The 18,426-nt window shown below is 50.6% G+C and overlaps 2 protein-coding genes across 6 annotated transcripts; one reads left to right on the top strand and one right to left on the bottom strand.

The window, feature by feature from the left end:
* Nucleotides 1-1,026: 1,026 nt before the first annotated feature.
* Nucleotides 1,027-10,590, bottom strand: top3b (DNA topoisomerase III beta). 3 transcript variants are annotated; one of them, XM_084695016.1, is made up of 19 exons: nt 10,154-10,590; nt 9,696-9,777; nt 9,392-9,523; nt 8,933-9,039; nt 8,309-8,383; nt 7,977-8,173; nt 7,570-7,726; nt 7,322-7,435; nt 6,704-6,794; nt 5,787-5,941; nt 5,578-5,683; nt 5,237-5,383; nt 4,760-4,933; nt 3,551-3,679; nt 3,052-3,201; nt 2,847-2,947; nt 2,220-2,421; nt 1,583-1,770; nt 1,027-1,385 (listed from the first exon to the last, which is right to left on the bottom strand). In XM_084695016.1, exons 2-19 carry the CDS (start codon nt 9,721-9,723, stop codon nt 1,104-1,106), a joined length of 2,535 nt encoding a protein of 844 aa, XP_084551142.1. In that variant the 5' UTR covers nt 9,724-9,777; nt 10,154-10,590; the 3' UTR covers nt 1,027-1,103. The 3 variants fall into 3 exon arrangements, with proteins under 3 accessions (XP_084551142.1, XP_084551141.1, XP_084551140.1); XM_084695015.1 differs by lacking the exon at nt 9,696-9,777; XM_084695014.1 differs by lacking the exons at nt 9,696-9,777; nt 10,154-10,590 and adding an exon at nt 9,627-9,684.
* LOC146220154 (uncharacterized) lies at nt 6,449-12,690 on the top strand. 3 transcript variants are annotated; one of them, XM_084695017.1, is made up of 4 exons: nt 6,449-6,882; nt 11,334-11,508; nt 11,838-12,013; nt 12,334-12,690. In XM_084695017.1, exons 2-4 carry the CDS (start codon nt 11,356-11,358, stop codon nt 12,551-12,553), a joined length of 549 nt encoding a protein of 182 aa, XP_084551143.1. In that variant the 5' UTR covers nt 6,449-6,882; nt 11,334-11,355; the 3' UTR covers nt 12,554-12,690. The 3 variants fall into 3 exon arrangements, with proteins under 3 accessions (XP_084551143.1, XP_084551144.1, XP_084551145.1); XM_084695018.1 differs by having other exon boundaries at nt 11,314-11,508; XM_084695019.1 differs by lacking the exon at nt 6,449-6,882 and adding an exon at nt 9,905-10,044.
* Nucleotides 12,691-18,426: the final 5,736 nt, after the last annotated feature.

The following is an 18,426-nucleotide window of genomic DNA, read 5'->3' as shown; positions in this document are numbered from 1 at the left end:
GCTCTGATTGGTTGTAGATCTATTCAATTGAGCAAAGAGGCATTTGTTTTAGGAGTTCGGTTGAAACACGCCTCATACTCACAGCCCAATGGAGTTATCAGACTCAAATTCTAACTAGAATTTAGTATGACAACGTCAGGGTAGGGAGGGATGTCAGTGACAGAGACAGTGTCTCATCTTACCTCCACATGTCAGATTAAAAAAATCGTAAACACAAAATAACTCAATGAAAATCACAAATATTGTATTTTTGAAGGTTTGCACTTACACCATTTTGTTGTCACTTGTATCTGCTTTTTATAGGGAGACTAAGGGGGGGCTCTAGCCTGGCTGCCAGTCCAACTTCTCCCCGCCCACAAAAAAATTTGGTCGGGAAGTTGGGTCTGGAGGGTCTCGTATTGGGAACAACTACATTACTACTGCGGGCTTTATACGATGATGGACAGATGATCAACAGTAACGTAATCAAGAACGTCACGAAAGAGCCCTTGGGTTGAATTCGTTTTCAACAAACAACATATTACGTTGCTCTGATTGGTTGTAGGTCTATCCAATTGAGTGTAGAGGCATTTGTTTTACGAGTTTGGTTGAAACACGCCCCATAGTCACAGCCCAACGGAGAGTTTTCAGACTCATATTCTGACTAGAATTATGAGTATGACAACGTCAGGCTAGGGGGGCTCTTGAGTACGATGGAAAGCTGTATGGAGTTCTGTCCTATGGCAGGGTGTATGTATTTACTCAGGCAACAAAGCACATAGATCTCTGCCATCGAGCCTATACCGTGCATGGATTCATGCCACAGCTGGGGTGTAACTGCCTCAGAGAGCAGCAAGGCTGCTGCTGCTGTCTGATAATAAAGATCTCAGATCTCCCCGCATGAACTTCCTGTCTGTGTCTCTGTTCTCATCAACATCACCAAGTTACCAACATCTCAGTTAACAGTCATATCTCAAAGTTATCCTTTCAGCAAGATTCAGGGGTCTCTCTAAGGGCTAAAAATGGGAAACAAATGAAGCATGTAGATTTCACAAGAAAAAAATACATTTAATTCCATTTGATGAAATCATACAGCCGTTTCAACTTTAAAACACTGTAGACCTCTATACAAAGTAAGCAGCTAGGGCGGCCATCTTGTCTCTGGGTTTCTTGGGGTTGCCCCTGCGCCCCCTGCCCCTGCCCCGGCCCCCCCGCCTGGCGCCCCCCCCCCGGTGCATGGGGTGTCTCATGGTGGCGTGCTTCAGCTCCACCAGGTCCTGGAACACCGGGTCACAGAACACACAGCCGCTGTGCTGCGTCTCTCCTGCCGGCAGCGGGGAGCGCGTCTTGTTGAAGTCCACCGCCACCAGGGAGGCATCGCAGGCCTCACAGCTCTCCTGCGCCACCTGCAGGAGCGGAGGGGAACAGGAGCGGGGGTAAGGGGGGAGATAAGGAGGGGAAAATAATAATATCAGTCAACTAAATAATAACAGAAAAATGACAGATGAAAGTAACAAAACAAATAACTCCAGAACTCCAGTTAAACCTCCAGATTGCAGAGCATTCCGTATTGAATTAAAAAACACAAGGCTAGGGTCCTTACCTGCACCCTGTGTGCATGCTCAAAGAAGTGCACCAGCACGTTACACCTGTTACAGGCCATCCTCCACTTGGGCGCTGAGGTGGGGTCCAGCACCAGCACCCCCCCCTCACACTCCACACACTGAGAGATGCCCAGAGAGCCCAGCGAGTGCTGACAGGACGGGTGGGTGCACTCGTTACACCCCATACCTGACAGGGGGGGGGGGGGGGCAGGGGAGAGAGGAGAGGAGAGAGGGGCAGGGGAGAGAGAGGGGCAGGGGAGAGAGAGGGGAGAGGTGCAGGGGAGAGAGAGGGGAGAGGTGCAGGGGAGAGAGAGGAGAGAGAGGCAGGGGAAAGAGAGGGGCAGGGGAAATAGAGGGGCAGGGGAGAGAGAGGAGAGAGGGGCAGGGGAGAGAGAGGCAGGGGAGAGAGAGAAGAGAGAGGGGCAGGGGAGAGAGGAGAGAGAGGGGCAGGGGAGAGAGAGGTGCAGGGGAGGGAGATGAAAGAGAAACAAGAAAAAGATGGAGGTAGCATTATATAAAAGCAGAACATGAAATGTATCATGTACCAAACCACAATCAGCAACATCTCACACACACACACACACTCTTTCCTTGGTTTGGTCTCCCCAGCACAACCAGCCCCCCAGATAGACAGACCTTTCTTCATGTCTCTGAAGGGGGGGTTGCTGAAGCAGTAGGGGCAGAGGGGGTAGCTCTTCCCCCGGGAGCCAGAGGTCCACAGCACCAGCTCAAAGTCGTCCAGAGGGCAGCGCAGCTCCTTGTACAGCTTGATGGCTCCGTTCTGAGGCAGGCTGTACGTCTCATCACAGTGGGAGCAGTGGAGCCTGCTGGGCCTGGCCTGCACACACCAGGGGGGAACTGCCTTATCAGCTCAACGGCCAATGAGAAACTGCTTTCTCAGCTGGTCAGCCAATCAGAAACTGCTTCATTCACAAGTCAACAAACATGAAGTGGTAAAGAACACAGACACGACCAGGCTGGGAGGCTTTTGGCCTCTACATCTACTGTAGGAGAGGGAGGGGCCTCTACATCTACTGTAGGAGAGGGAGGGGCCTCTACATCTACTGTAGGAGAGGGAGGGGCCTCTACACCTACTGTAGGAGAGGGAGGGGCCTCTACACCAACTGCAGGAGAGGGAGGGCTAGCAGGAGGGGAAATTACACAGACAAGCTAAGGTGTGTTGGCAGTCAGACCCAACTGACGACCAAGCGCCTCAATTAGCATCGGGGAGGGTTAGCATCGGGGAGGGTTAGCAGGGCTGACCTGAATGTACTTCATGAAGCGGTGGCACTTGCCACAGCGGGACAGGGGCTTCCCGCTGGCGGCGATGGGAGAGAAGGAGACCTCCATCAGCTCGTCCATACCTGGAGACCACAAGAGACAGGAACAGGAACCATGCAGACACAACTTCCCTGATCTACCTCCCATTCTAACCATCACAGGGTGGATGGAGGAGGGTCTGACTCACTGGGGATGGAGTCAACAAAGTAGTGGAACTTCCTCTTGAAGATGTCCAGCGTGTGCTGCAGGACCTGCTGGAAGTTGGCCTGGCCCTGCGCTATCAGGGTCAGCTGCTTCTCCACAGCACTGCGGATGGTAGGCAGGACCAGCTCTGCATCTGAGGGGAGGGAGGGGACAGAATGCATCAGACAGAGAGAAAGGGAAGGCATACTCCACACACCCTGTGTTCCCCACACCCTGTGTTCCCCACACCCTGTGCTCCCCACACCCTGTGCTCCCCACACACCCTGTGCTCCCCACACACCCTGTGCTCCCCACACACCCTGTGCTCCCCACACACCCTGTGCTCCCCACACACCCTGTGTTCCCCACACCCTGTGTTCCCCACACCCTGTGTTCCCCACACCCTGTGTTCCCCACACCCTGTGTTCCCCACACCCTGTGCTCCCCACACACCCTGTGTTCCCCACACCCTGTGCTCCCCACACACCCTGTGCTCCACACACCTGTCTTGTAGTAGCCGTGCACCAGCACGATGCCCAGGTTGGTGGGTTTGAGCTTGCGTCCGTTCTCCACCGTCACATAGTTCCTCTGACACACATTGTTGATGTGGACCGGGATGCTGGCGTCAGTACCTGGGGGGTTAGGGTTAGGGTTAGTGCCTGGAGGACGGCAGCACGTCAGGGGGGGGTGTGTGTGTGTGTGTTAGGGTCCAGGTACCAACTCTTTTAGAATTGAATCTATAGACTTGTTGTTATAGAATGTGTTATAATAACAGTGCAGAGAAATAAATACAGTAAATAGATTACATAAAAAGTATATAATAAAAATAGAAAGGAGAAGAATCTAGGAGGTCTGCTGGTGTGGGCTGAACACAGCTGAGGAGACTGTCAGATGCCATGTTTCTGAACACAGGTGAGCTGACTGACCGATGCCATGTTTCTGAACACAGGTGAACACTGGTGAGCTGACTGACCGATGCCATGTTTCTGAACACAGGTGAGCTGACTGACGGATACCATGTTTCTGAACACAGGTGAACACAGGTGAGCTGACTGACGGATACCATGTTTCTGAACACAGGTGAACACAGCTGAGCTGACAGACCGATGCCATGTTTCTGAACACAGGTGAGCTGACTGACGGATACCATGTTTCTGAACACAGGTGAACACAGGTGAGCTGGCTGACGGATACCATGTTTCTGAACACAGGTGAGCTGACTGACGGATACCATGTTTCTGAACACAGGTGAACACAGCTGAGCTGACTGACCGATGCCATGTTTCTGAACACAGGTGAACACAGCTGAGCTGACTGACCGATGCCATGTTTCTGAACACAGGTGAACACAGGTGAGCTGACTGACCGATGCCATGTTTCTGAACACAGGTGAGCTGACTGACCGATGCCATGTTTCTGAACACAGGTGAACACAGGTGAGCTGACTGACCGATGCCATGTTAATGAACACAGGTGAACACAGCTGAGCTGACTGACGGATGCCATGTTTCTGAACACAGGTGAACACAGGTGAGCTGACTGACGGATGCCATGTTTCTGAACACAGGTGAGCTGACTGACGGATGCCATGTTTCTGAACACAGGTGAGCTGACTGACCGATGCAATGTTTCTGAACACAGGTGAACACAGGTGAGCTGACTGACCGATGCCATGTTTCTGAACACAGGTGAACACAGGTGAGCTGACTGACCGATGCCATGTTTCTCCATGAGGGTGATGAGCTCAGACTCAGTCAGGTAATCTGGAGGGCTGGTCTGCTTCTCCACCAGCCTGATGTCCTCCACGCTGAACACGTCCCCACACTCACACCCCGGCATAGCCTCCTCCAGGGGGATGCCCTGCCACGGCATCACCTCCGTGAACCCTGGAGGGTCACACACACACACACGTTACTGAACTACACGCACACATTACTGAACTACACACACACTACAAACAGCCAATCAGCTACATCATCTGGTGGATAATATGGACCCAGACCTTACCAGTAGATCTGGAGACTGGAGTCAGACTTTACCAGTAGATCTGGAGTCAGAGCTTACCAGTAGATCTGGACCCAGACCTTACCAGTAGATCTGGAGTCAGACTTTACCAGTAGATCTGGAGTCAGACCTTACCAGTAGATCTGGAGTCAGACCTTACCAGTAGATCTGGAGTCAGACCTTACCGGCTGAGATGAGCGTTTTTCCGCTGCAGGAGAAGATCTCGGAGGCGATGGTGAAGGTGATGGTGGTCTGGAGGTACTTGCAGTCCTGGCTGATGGTGGCGATGAAGTGTCGGGTGATGTACTCAAACAGGCGCCAGCCATCACTTCCTGCAGGGAGAAAGAGACAAACCCCTCTGCATTAGCTATGTACTCAAACAGGCACCAGCCATCACTTCCTGCAGTGAGAGGCAGTTTGTCTGCATTAGCTTTAACTGCAGTATCAAGATAACTGAAGAGGTCTGTCAACAGGAGCATTACACATGCATGATATCTCATCTCTATGTCCACGTAGAAGCGCCCACCCAGCTCGCTCTCTGAGGCTGCCCTCATGGGGGTGATGGGGGGGTGGTCGCCCGCGTCTGACCCCTTCCTGGGCCGGTTCAGACCCTCCGACAGCAGGGCCTTCACCTGGGGGGACAAACCAACACCATTCACGCACCTGTATAGGGTTTTCAATTATGTGTGTTTGTGTGTGTGTGTGTGTGTGAGACTGTGTCCTGGCCATGCTCACCTCCTGAGCCCAGTAGGGGTGGCTGGCCTGCTGCTTCAGCGCCCCCTTCAGGTCAAAGTTTTCATGGTACTGCGTGGTCTCAGTGCGGGGGTAGCTGATGTAGCCCTGAGTGTACAGGCGCTCCGCTATCTGCATGGTGTGCTGGGGACCCATCCCTGCAGCAACACACACAGTCACTAACACACACACACACACACCCTGCAGCAACACACACAGTCACTAACACACACACCCTGCAGCAACACACACAGTCACTAACACACACACACACCCTGCAGCAACACACAGTCACTAACACACACAAACACCCTGCAGCAACACACACAGTCACTAACACACACACACACCCTGCAGCAACACACAGTCACTAACACACACACACACCCTGCAGCAACACACAGTCACTAACACACACACACACCCTGCAGCAACACACAGTCACTAACACACACACACACCCTGCAGCAACACACACACAGTCACTAACACACACACCCTGCAGCAACACACACAGTCACTAACACACACATACACACCCTGCAGCAACACACACAGTCACTAACACACACACACACACACACACCCTGCAGCAACACACACAGTCACTAACACACACACACACCCTGCAGCAACACACACCAGTCACAAACATAAACATAAATGATTCCAAAACAACACTACTGTATAAGCACTTCAAACATGTGAAGACCAGATGTTCCACTGTCTGCTGGCTATGATGTTCTCCTACACAAAGGGATCCTAAATGCCTGAATGATTCACCGACCTTAAATGGATTGACGGCACTAAAAGCCTTGACGGCTGCTCTTCATTGAGTTGAATAGAAGCAGAGCGGAAGGTAGAAGCAGTGTGACCCTGGCTGAGCTAATGGCCCTGACGTCCTGGCAGGCGCTGCTTACCCAGAGAGGAGCTGGCCACGCGCAGCATCTCCACCGTGTTCAGGGCCTGGGGCCGAGGCTTGGCCTTCTCCTTCTTGCTCACAGACTCCACCTGCAGGACAGAAGACAGCATAACGGGGGGAGGAGCCTTGGGATTAGAAAAGCCAGAGCAACGAGTTCACCCTCAGCTGACACCTTGGGTGAGATGAATGACTTGATGCTGAGATGAATGAAGCCATGCCTTCCATGTGTCTAATCAGTTGTCAGAAGGGCATGTTCTCAACAGTGGTTTGACAACAGGTGACAGTAGAGGTGTTGATGTTGGGGTGAGGTGGTGTTGGGGTGAGGTGAGGTGGTGTTGGGGTGAGGTGAGGTGGTGATGTCGGGGTGAGGTGAGGTGGTGATGTCAAGGTGAGGTGGTGATGTTAGGGTGAGGTGGTGATGTCAGGGTGAGGTGAGGTGGTGATGTCAAGGTGAGGTGGTGATGTCGGGGTGAGGTGGTGATGTCAGGGTGAGGTGAGGTGGTGATGTCGGGGTGAGGTGAGGTGGTGTTGGGGTGAGGTGAGGTGGTGTTGGGGTGAGGTGGTGATGTTGGGGTGAGGTGAGGGCGTGCTGTTGAGTCCTGTGTGACGGTCTCACCTTGGCCTCTCTGGAGGTCTTGACTAAGTTGACAAACATCTGGCCCACATCCCTGTCAAAGACCCTCCCTCTGTCCCAGTCCAGAGTCAAGGGGCTGTCCTTCCCCTTGAACACCTACACACACACACACACACACACACAGTTTAAACCTTAGCTTGTTGGGGTGGTTATAGGTCAGGCTAGGCTGATGGTCACAACAAACCACAACCATCTGAGCTGTGAGCATGTTGATGATGCGAGGTGCTCACCTTGGGCTGGAGGACCCAGTAGGTTTCTGGTTTGAAGGACTGGATCTTGTCGTGGCGCTCCACACAGAAGCCCAGTGTGGGGGTCTGGCACGGCCCGAACGAGATGAGCGACGAGTCCAGATTCCCATATTTACCCTGGAAGTACTTGGTCTGGAACCTGGTCATAACAAAGAGGCACCCGGAAGCAAAAAGTTTGATACAAGTCCGGAATTATTCAACTTACACATCTGGAAATAGGCCTGAGGGGGCAGGTTCCCTGAGGGGGCAGGTTCCCTGAGGGGGCAGGTTCCCTGAGGGGGCAGGGTCCCTGAGGGGGCAGGTTCTCTGAGGGGGCAGGTTCCCTGAGGGGGCAGGTTCCCTGAGGGGGCAGAGTCCCTGAGGGGGCAGGTTCCCTGAGGGCGCAGTACCGTGTGAAGGCACAGCCGATGCGCAGGTCCAGCTCCTGCCGAGCATCCACAGACAGCGCCTCGTTGCGGTTGGGCTCACCCAGCCGGCTCATGGCGCTGAAGATGTCCGTGTCGGTGATGGAGCTGAACTTGGCACGGAAGACGCTCTGCTCCGAGTTGTAGGACCTGTTCATCACAGGCTGGATGGCATCCAGGACCTGGAGGCAGGAAGGGGGAGAGAGGAGGAGGGAGAGCGGATCGCATGCTGGGTTTAGCTCGGCAATGAAGCATTTGACTGCAGTTGTGTGTGTACAGAATAACAGAGCATTTAGAAATCCTTAATTTGTGATTACCTCAAAACAAATGTTCTCTCCCTCTTTGTCGCAGTCCAGCCACAGAACCACACAGTCACAACCTTTAGCTTCCACCTGGAGACACACCCAGGACCAATAAGGGTTACAGGGGCTATCTTGTTGTTATGATCAGTGACCTATGCACTTTTGTAAAGCTCTCTTTTGGAAGTCACTTTGGATAAAAGCGTCTGCTAAGTGAATAAATGTAAATGTTACACCCCACCAGCAGAACACCACGGGTGGTGGCCAACACATTTGAGTTATGAACTCAATCTGGACAGAGCTTGAAAAGACAGGAAATGCACCTCCGGGAAGTGCACCTCCTGAAGGCCTGGAGCAGAGCCCAGGTGAGACTCACCTCCTGAAGGCCTGGAGCAGACCCCAGGTGAGACTCACCTCCTGAAGGCCTGGAGCAGAGCCCAGGTGAGACTCACCTCCTGAAGGCCCAGAGCAGAGCCCAGGTAAGACTCACCTCCTGAAGGCCCAGAGCAGAGCCCAGGTAAGACTCACCTCCTGAAGGCCCAGAGCAGAGCCCAGGTGAGACTCACCTCCTGAAGGCCCAGAGCAGAGCCCAGGTGAGACTCACCTCCTGAAGGCCCGGAGCAGAGCCCAGGTGAGACTCACCTGCAGGAACTTGACCATGTTGAGTTTGGGGTTGGCCTCCTTCTTCTCCGTGGGAGCCGTACTGAAGAGCTCAGCAGGGTCCACCTTGTCCCAGTTGTTGTACTTCCCTGGAAACAGACGACAGTGAAAAGCAGACTGAATCTGACGGCCATACATCGGAGCAGTTTGAATCAGAACATGAGAAAAGAGAAGGAAAAATCTCTTTTAGTTTGATCTTAGACCAAGTACAGCCAGACTGGGCCATGTTAAATATAATACACCCTAAGGTAGGCTGACGAGAAACAGGAAGTGGATCTGGGGGTTCAGAGACACAGGAAGTGGATCTGGGGGTTCAGAGACACAGGAAGTGGATCTGGGGGTTCAGAGACACAGGAAATGGATCTGGGGGTTCAGAGACACAGGAAGTGGATCTGGGGGTTCAGAGACACAGGAAGTGGATCTGGGGGTTCAGAGACACACCTATGAAGTCCAGGCTCATGACGTGTCCACACACGGAGGTCATCTTGAATCGTGCACTTTGACCCTGGAAGCTGCCAACGTACTCATGCACTGAGCATGCTCCGTTGAGTCCTTTGCGACTGGAGCATGATCCTGTTGAACAGCGGATGAGTATGGTTACATTTGGTAAACATGTTAGAAAATATCAGTGACAATAATTGAATGACAGGCCTCTTTCCTTCCAACATCAGTTTACCTTCGTGACATTGCAAGTTGATTTGATAGATGTGGACAAGCATTTGAACTCTGAGCAAAAGACCATTACCACGGTGAGAACGTTCCTCCAGTCTCATCAAACAGTCATGCCGTCCCCTCTGACGTCTTTAAAGTCTGGATGCAGCTCAGTACTTCCGGTCGGAAGTACACAGACCAAAACTAAACTTAACTTTTACCTGTATTCTTTACAACTGACCAATCTAAACCGATTTGAGGCGGAACTCCCTTTTAGTGTTTTAATGGGGCTAATACGAAGGCTACATGCAACATTGTGACTCGTTTAATGAAATGCTCATCCCAAGCCAGGGCTATTTGCTAATGGGCCGCCTTGAAAAGCACATCGTGAATGGAGAGCCAGTGACAAAGCGATGAGACTCATCCCCGCCCTCAAGTTCAAGGTTGAGGATAGTTTAAAGTGCTTTGAGTCTAGACCAGACCATCACACTGCCTGAATATGTCTCTCCACGATGTGCAACAATCAATGAAAAAATCAAAATTCTCACTCACCTTTTGACAATATTTTGGCTATGGACTGTGCCAATGAAGGCTTCTCTGCTACCATCAATACAGTTTTCATGCTGAAATTGACAACGATGTATCTTTGGGATGTCTCGATATAAAAATATGTCAAGTAAGCTACTGTAGCTAGGTAGGATTAACTAGCCTAGCTATCAAACGAGGTACAGTAGCTTGATATAAGCTACCTAGTGCTACATCTGCAAGATAAGTTACCTAGCTACCTTGACCTGTTGGTAAAACGTTAGCTTATTATAGCCAGCTGTTTTGTGTCCTATCTCGACAATGCAAATGTATCCGTCCAGCTTCAAATGGTATTTATCGCTCAAATTAAAGAAAGCATCAATATGATAGAAAATGTTGGTCGTTGTTGTCAATTTCACCGGTACGGGCGGCCATGATGGTATAGATGTGTTTCCGGGTGAAAGTATTGACTGGTGCTGAGAAAGTTAGCTAGCCAAGCTAAGTGCATGGTTTAACCAGACATTCTCTGGTTTAACGTTAAATGGCCAGAGCATCTGGACTGGATTTTTCCGTGTACTTAGTAGTTTGGGAGGCCTAAAGGAGTAAAGGAAAAAAATAAGCTTATTTGGGTGTATTTTGGGCATATTCGATTAGTGTATAGCTCATTTGCAAATCAGAATAAAAAGAAAATAAAAATAAACTTGTAATACAATTTTTGTTACGTTTCATGGGTAGTTTCATTGTGTAGAGTTTTATTTTGATAGGAGTAAAGGAAAAAAATATCCCCATTGGGGTGTAACGTTGCCTGGCCTTATTGGCACACATCTCGGATTGATGAGAATTTAACATATTTTCTCAACTAGGATTTATTATAATTTTTGTTGTTCTGGACACCTCATAGAAATGATCTAAGCTGCAAAAATATTTTACAATTAGTCTGTTGTAAAACGCTACTTTGACTGGACTATTAGAGAAAGTGAAACACATTGGAAGTGAGGAGGGTGGGACAGGAGGGAGGGGCAGGAGGGAGCGGCAGGTATGGTCAACTTTAGAGGCTTTATTTCTCTGGATGTTCCAGTGAACTGTTTTATTTTTTACTCAAATTCCAAACGTTATGACACACATATGAATTCATTAAATGCCTTTGCCAAGGCTAAATGGTAATGAAGGATATTCTATCACAATAGAATATCCTCCCCCCATCCAGACTCTCCTTCCCTGGAGTATAAATGCCGCCACAGTCCGACACGTTGGACACCGAACTGGAACAATCTGAGAGGAGACCTGAGGTATCCACGAGCCCCAGACAACATCCTCCAGAACCTCCTGCTCCGAAACAACCTCCAAGACCATCATCACATCCCAGCATGCAACAGCTCCAGGTGAGACACTGTGGGGATGACTTGCTACCTGGAGTAATAGCTTGATAAGGATGTGATGGTGTACAGGTGATGGCAGGTAAGTGGTTCCCACAGATGGACTATAGACTACATGAGGTGATCGTGTTTGATGTGACTTTGTGAATGAGTTCGGCATTCCCTATATTGGTAATATCCCACTTCACTTCTCACTGGTGGGTAAGAACTTGCAGTTAGTATTTAATTTTTAAGCTTTATATCTTTATAGCATCATCTTAGTCTATCAGATAAAATGATACCCTCCGGTATTCCAGCCCCAGAGCTGAAACCAAACCCTCCTCCTCCTCCTGCAGGTCTTTCGGCTGCTCGTAGTCTGCTTGCTGGTCCTGCGCCAGTGCCTGGCAGGGCCCCTGGGGGGCCAGTGTGTAGATGAGGCCTACTGCACCAGCAGCCTGGAGGAGTACCACGCCCAGCTTGTCAGCCTGCCCAACAGCATCAACAAGCGCAGTGTGGCCCCCTGGAGCTATGTGTGAGTAGCTGACACTTCTACGTCGGATAACTAGGTTCCTATGTAGACAATAGAGGGTGAATCCAACATAGTCAAGGACTGTTGGAAATATTCTTAAATCACCTGCATGGTGGTTGAGTAAGTATTCAGCTTAGGTTTCAGTTACATTTTGAAAACGGCAAATCTGTCCCCCACACTTTGTTTAGAATTGTTTTTTACGGCTGCATCCTCGGTTATAAAAAGACAAAACTGCCCCACCCACATGGGAAAACCAACCTTCACCCCTGGTTCAGCGGGAAGAGAATTGGTACCTTGATTTAACACGTGTCTTTTTTTCCAAGGGAGCACATTGACCTGGACAGGGTCCCTCAGGTAATCTATGAGGCTAACTGCCTGACCAGCCACTCCTGCAGAGGTCTCGACAGCAGCCTGGAGACCCTCCCCATCACTCTGAGGATGCCTGTTCTCAGGAAGAACACACGCTGTGCCACTTACTCTCTGGAATATGAGGCCATTAACATAGCCTGTATATGCGCTACATCTAGACAAGGCTTATTCTAAGCACTGGATATTAAACTGTATATTTTAGTTTTACATGATGTGTTCATGGTGAAGTTGAGAATATGATGTTCACCTGAGGGGAGTTAGAATCAGTTGTTGAATGCAGAATGCTCAAGCACCCCTAAATGTAATCTCAGCACCTCTAAAAATAATAATAAATGTTTTTTTAAATGATTATGGTTTATTATCATTTGATGCTGGTAGTTCATAAAGGGACATCCTTAGTTTTTTCATTCATTCAATATTTGGCATAATAAACAATGTATTAATTGTTATCCAGTAAATTAGGGATTTATTAGCAAGGGGGTTTAACACCTTATCAAGGCACTGTATTCATGTCACATTCTCATTGGGGGCTGAGCACCCCTAAAGGTCTGATCCTAGAATTGCCCCTGGTTAGTTGTTTTGTTGTGTTGCAAATGTCACTTATAAGTATTATGATTTATAATCATGAATCTATGTCAACTTCCTATAATCAATACATTTCCCACCTCACAGAAACAAATATATCTGTGTTTTATATGTTCTTTGAATACAGCTGGATTTAGAACGAGTCTCTTTCAGAAAAACACAGAGGACTATGAGCTTCATTGCACTGCCAGATTCTTCTCATAATTTGCCATATTATGGTCAAGGTACACAAAGCCAGGGTGTCCAATTCAGATGCTTAAAAAGAATAAGAATAATAACACACATGTGTGGATCCAAGAGACCATGGTTTCCCTTTGTCCTAAGGTTTCCTGCACTACTGTTGCCTAAGGCAACCTTCTAAACAGCCTGTTCCATAGCTGCAGAGTTTTATGAATACAATTTATCACTACTTTACTTTAATTTTGTTTAATTACTTTTCGAGCTACTTTTACTTTTCCATAGAGATCCCCCTTATCACTCTCTTCACACCCTTTCATGATGTGAGTCATTGTTTAACAATAAAAACCTTATCAATTAATGTATTTATCGTACACAAATAAGGGAAACTGTATTTATAACTTTTTGGATCTCGGTCATAATGAACACCTATTTAACAAGATTTAGCCCAAACCATGCGCTGTAGAAACTGGTTCGAGATAAGGGATGCGCTTCAATGCCGCTATCTATTGGTTTATTGTGAGCAGTACACGTGCAGTTCTAACAGTCAACCACGAGACAGCAGTATTAAAGTTGTAAGTCGCTCTGGATAAGAGCGTCTGCTAAATGACTAGATGTAAATAAAAGTAATGCGCTGCCCTATGACTCTGTTTAATTAGTTCGTCTTTGAAGAGAATAAATAGAACATGTAATGCTCACATCAAACCACTGGATGGCGGTATGGGTAGTTTGTGGAAATGTTTTTCTCCAATTTCTTTCATTAAATTACCAAGACCAGTAAATAAAGAGTTTGATTCTGTTTCAAAGTCAGGTTACAGTACACAGGACTAATGATGAGAAACTATGACCACAACTCCAACCTAACTCTTGAGAGTGTCACATGAATCAACCAACCTGCTCCACCCAGACCTGCTCCACACTGACCTGCTCCACCCAGACCTGCTCCACCCTGACCTGCTCCACCCTGACCTGCTCCACCCAGACCTGCTCCACCCGACCTGCTCCACCCAGACCTGCTCCATCCAGACCTGCTCCACCCAGACCTGCTCCACCCAGACCTGCTCCTGGAAGCTGCAGCCGGCTGATTCAGCTCCTGCAGGCTGCAGGCCTCAGTAGGACCTGCAGGCTGCAGGCCTCAGTCAGACCAGGATGGAGGACAGGAGTACGTGTGCAGGTCGGCTCTGTATCTTTTGGGATGGTGATGAGGTGGTGACCCACAGGCAGATGGTTGGGGAGGCGTAGGGGGTTGGGTGTTGGGGGAGTGTTGGGGGTTGGGGGAGTGTTGGGGAGGCGTAGGGGGTTGGGGGTTGGGGGAGTGTTGGGGAGGCGTAGGGGGTTGGGGGTTGGGGGAGTGTTGGGGGTTGGGGGAGTGTTGGGGAGGCGTAGGGGGTTGGGGGTTGGGGGAGTGTTGGGGAGGCGTAGGGGGTTGGGGGTTGGGGGAGTGTTGGGGAGGCGTAGGGGGTTGGGGGTTGGGGGAGTGTTGGGGGGTGTTGGGGCTTGGGAGGGGGAGAAGGGGGGGGGTAATAAGACAGATTTATTTTCCTTCCCTCTCCCTTGAAAGTGGGCAATCAATTAAATGCATCCTCTAGCTCCCAGGCTGCAGGCTGCAGGGTGGATGGGCTGCAGGCTGCAGGGTGGATGGGCTGGCAGGCTGCAGCAGATGCACGCGTATGCAAATGCATGACTGGGCTGTTTTACGTGCGTAGAAGGGGGGAGGGGTGCACTAGTAGTCATGAAATGGGCAAAATATTAAATGTGTTAAAAGTTAAATACGATTTGCTCAGAAAGAATGTCCAGCTGACATACTGTCTGAAAGATAGAGAGAACTCCTGAACACAGATCACATTGTTCTCTGGTGTCACACACACTGTGGTGTGTGTGTGTGTGTGTGTGTGTGTGTGTGCGTGACAGTGAAGGGGAGATGGGGGATGTATATCACAGTCAGCTGGTGACTCTGAAGGGGGGTGACTCACCACTGAAACTCACCATCCACCCTGCAGCCTGCCAGCCCATCCACCCTCACAGCCTCACAGCCTCATAGCCTCACAGCCACACAGCCAGCTTCACAGCCACCCTCACAGCCTCACAGCTTCACAGCCACCCTCACAGCCCATGAGATCCTATAGATCCTGACTGATCACAGGGTCCAGCAGCGTCAGTATGGATCTGCTGCTTTGCATGTGGAGCCCACAGCACAGAGAGCCCACAGCACAGAGAGCCCACAGCACAGAGAGCCCACAGCACAGAGAGCCCACAGCACAGATAGCCCACAGCACAGAGGGGAATGGTGGCCCCTCCTCCCCCTGCCCCTCCTCCCCCTGCCCCCCCTGCCCCTCCTCCCCCTGTCCCTCCTCCCCCTGCCCCTCCTCTCCCTGCCCCTCCTCCCCCTGCCCCACACCCCTCGTTGTGATTGGGTAGAACAGTGCTGTGACTCTGTGGACGTGTGGTTGCGCCGTTCTCCCGTTACGCTGCCTTATGAGGTCTGTGGCGGCGTTGCCATGGCGACGTGCTCCAGTTTTTCGTCTCTCACTGGATCCAGTAGAATGGAACAGATGCATAGCCTTAGTGCTCGTGCTCAGATCAAACAGGGATGTTGTTGGCCAAGAGGGGGCTCCCTGGGTTATGAGAAGAGACAGGATGAACCTTACAAACAGCAGTAGACACAGAAACAGAAAGGGGAAGGAGTTTTGCCATGACAACTGGTAACATGCACGCGTGGGGAGATGGGCTCACATGCACTAATCAGTCACGCACAGAGCTGAAGGAACTGGCTCCAAGATGGCAGTGTGTGTGTGTGCACGCACGTTTACATGTGGCCAGAGCATTCACCAGTCATGGGAGGGGTTTGGGCTGATGGGGGGAGTGTAAAGAGATGTAGAAAGATCTGGAACACAGAGGGAGAAACAGAGAGATGGACACAGGGAGAGAAACAGAGAAAAAAAAGGGAGGGTGGGGGAGAGAGAGAGAGAGAGTGAAAGAGAGAGAGAGAGAGGGAGAGAGAGTGAAAGAGAGAGTGAGAGTGAGAGAGTGAGAGTGAAAGAGAGAGAGAGAGAGAGAGAGAGAGAGAGAGAGAGAGAGAGAGAGAGAGAGAGAGAGAGAGAGTGAGAGTGAAAGAGATAGAGAGTGAAAGAGAGAGAGAGATATAGAGAGAGAGAGATAGAGAGAGTGAGTGAGAGATAGAGAGATAGCGTGTGAACAAAGACCTGATTGCTGAGTCACAGCTTTTTCTCCCCCGGCACCCCTACTTCTCATCTGTCACAGAGAGGCTGCTCCTCCTCATCACAGAGAGGCTGCTCCTCCTCATCACAGAGAGGCTGCTCCTCCTCATCACAGAGAGGCTGCTCCTCCTCATCACAGAGAGGCTGCTCCTCCTCATCACAGAGAGGCTGCTCCTCCTCATCACAGAGAGGCTGCTCCTCCTCATCACAGAGAGGCTGCTCCTCCTCATCACAGAGAGGCTGCTCCTCCTCATCACAGAGAGGCTGCTCCTCCTCATCACAGAGAGGCTGCTCCTCCTCATCACAGAGAGGCTGCTCCTCCTCATCACAGAGAGGCTGCTCCTCCTCATCACAGAGAGGCTGCTCCTCCTCATCACAGAGAGGCTGCTCCTCCTCATCACAGAGAGGCTGCTCCTCCTCATCACTCCTGCTCACTCTTCTCCTTCCTCTGTCTTTGTTCTCTCCTTCCACACTGCCCTCTCTACTGAGTTAACACATTCTGTCCTTCATTTGAGTGGCTTCATCTCTCTGTCCCACCCCTCCTTTTGTTCTCATCCTGCGCCTTCTCGTCCTCTGCCTCCTCGTCCTCTGCCTTTTCTTCCTCTGCCTTCTCGTCCTCTGCCTTCTCGTCCTCTGCCTTCTCGTCCTCTGCCTCCTCGTCCTCTGCCTCCTCGTCCTCTGCCTCCTCGTCCTCTGCCTCCTCGTCCTCTGCCTTCTCGTCCTCTGCGTCCTCGTTCTTTGCCTTCTCGTCCTCTGCCTCCTCGTCCTCTGCCTTCTCTTCCTCTGCCTTCTCGTCCTCTGCCTCCTCGTCCTCTGCCTCCTCGTCCTCTGCCTCCTCGTCCTCTGCCTTCTCGTCCTCTGCCTTCTCGTCCTCTGCCTTCTCGTCCTCTGCCTCCTCGTCCTCTGCCTCCTCGTCCTCTGCCTCCTCGTCCTCTGCCTCCTCGTCCTCTGCCTCCTCGTCCTCTGCCTCCTCGTCCTCTGCCTCCTCGTCCTCTGCGTCCTCGTCCTCTGCCTTCTCGTCCTCTGCCTCCTCGTCCTCTGCCTTCTCTTCCTCTGCCTTCTCGTCCTCTGCCTCCTCGTCCTCTGCCTCCTCGTCCTCTGCCTTCTCGTCCTCTGCCTTCTCGTCCTCTGCCTTCTCGTCCTCTGCCTTCTCGTCCTCTGCCTCCTCATTTCCCAACTTTCGCCTCCTCCCTCACCCTCTTCACCCTGTCCCTCCATCCTCCTATGCTCTCCTCTCCTTCCTCCACCTCTTCCTTCTTCTCCTACAGTCCACCTCTAGTTCTCCTCCACCCAGTGTTGCCTGAACAATTTGGTTCTATATGTCGTTAGAGTTAGAAAGTTCTTCAGACTAGCTGTGGGCATTCCACCGCCAAAGTATGGATTGTAGCACTTAGCTGTTAGAAAGGTCAGTGAGGGTCCAGAAACATGGCCCATGAAAGGAAACTGAAAACGCCCCTTAGATAAACCAACATCTTTCAAAATGAACTGGGTAGGAGTCCGACGAGGTAACAGCTATTAGAGGACCCCAACAGCCCCCCATTCCCTCATTGGAATATTGATTTGATTTGATGAGGGTAGCTTCATGCATATCCCCTCTATCCCTCACCACACACCCCTCACCCCTGACCCCTGGCAACTCCCTCCCCCTCTCCTCTCTTCCTCTGTGTGGATGGAAACCATTCCCCCCCTACCTCTCACCCACCCTGCCTTCTCTTTTCTGAGTTCCAACCTAGAATTCCAGAGTTGTTTGAACAGAGTCCTCTCGCCATTGCAATTGGTGCTCTTTGACCTTTCAACTCATGGTGAGGAGGTATGTGGACAGTAAGGGTGGAAGTTCCAAGTTATGTACATTCTCTCTCTCAGGAGACCAGCAGGAACCGACACGTAAACACGCTCACACATTCATTACATACACTCACAAGCAAACACACACATCAATGAATACAATACAATATGGAAGTTTAACATACGAAAACCAATACAGATTTTTTTTGTGACATGCAGACTTAAGTATATCACCTCACATGGCAGCACAACATGTTTGTTCATTCTTCCTCCGGAACCCAA

The sequence above is a fragment of the Hypomesus nipponensis genome, chromosome 28 (genome assembly GCF_054491055.1).
Source record: "Hypomesus nipponensis isolate SF chromosome 28, ASM5449105v1, whole genome shotgun sequence".
Taxonomy (NCBI): Eukaryota; Metazoa; Chordata; class Actinopteri; order Osmeriformes; family Osmeridae; genus Hypomesus; species Hypomesus nipponensis.
This window is presented reverse-complemented; position numbering and strand designations above follow the sequence as displayed.

What these genes read in the sequence shown, in the direction of transcription:
- top3b (XM_084695015.1), bottom strand. Translation starts at nt 10,223, where the DNA reads ATGAAAACTGTATTGATGGTAGCAGAGAAGCCTTCATTGGCACAGTCC. An exon ending in CGTGGCCAGCTCCTCTCTGG is followed by an intron (nt 5,942 to 6,703) that starts GTAAGCAGCGCC and finishes GTGTTGCTGCAG; the next exon opens with GGATGGGTCCCCAGCACACC. An exon ending in AGCATGCACACAGGGTGCAG is followed by an intron (nt 1,386 to 1,582) that starts GTAAGGACCCTA and finishes CCGCTCCTGCAG; the next exon opens with GTGGCGCAGGAGAGCTGTGA.
- LOC146220154 (XM_084695017.1), top strand. Translation starts at nt 11,356, where the DNA reads ATGCCGCCACAGTCCGACACGTTGGACACCGAACTGGAACAATCTGAG. An exon ending in CCAGCATGCAACAGCTCCAG is followed by an intron (nt 11,509 to 11,837) that starts GTGAGACACTGT and finishes CTCCTCCTGCAG; the next exon opens with GTCTTTCGGCTGCTCGTAGT. An exon ending in GTGGCCCCCTGGAGCTATGT is followed by an intron (nt 12,014 to 12,333) that starts GTGAGTAGCTGA and finishes TTTTTTTCCAAG; the next exon opens with GGAGCACATTGACCTGGACA.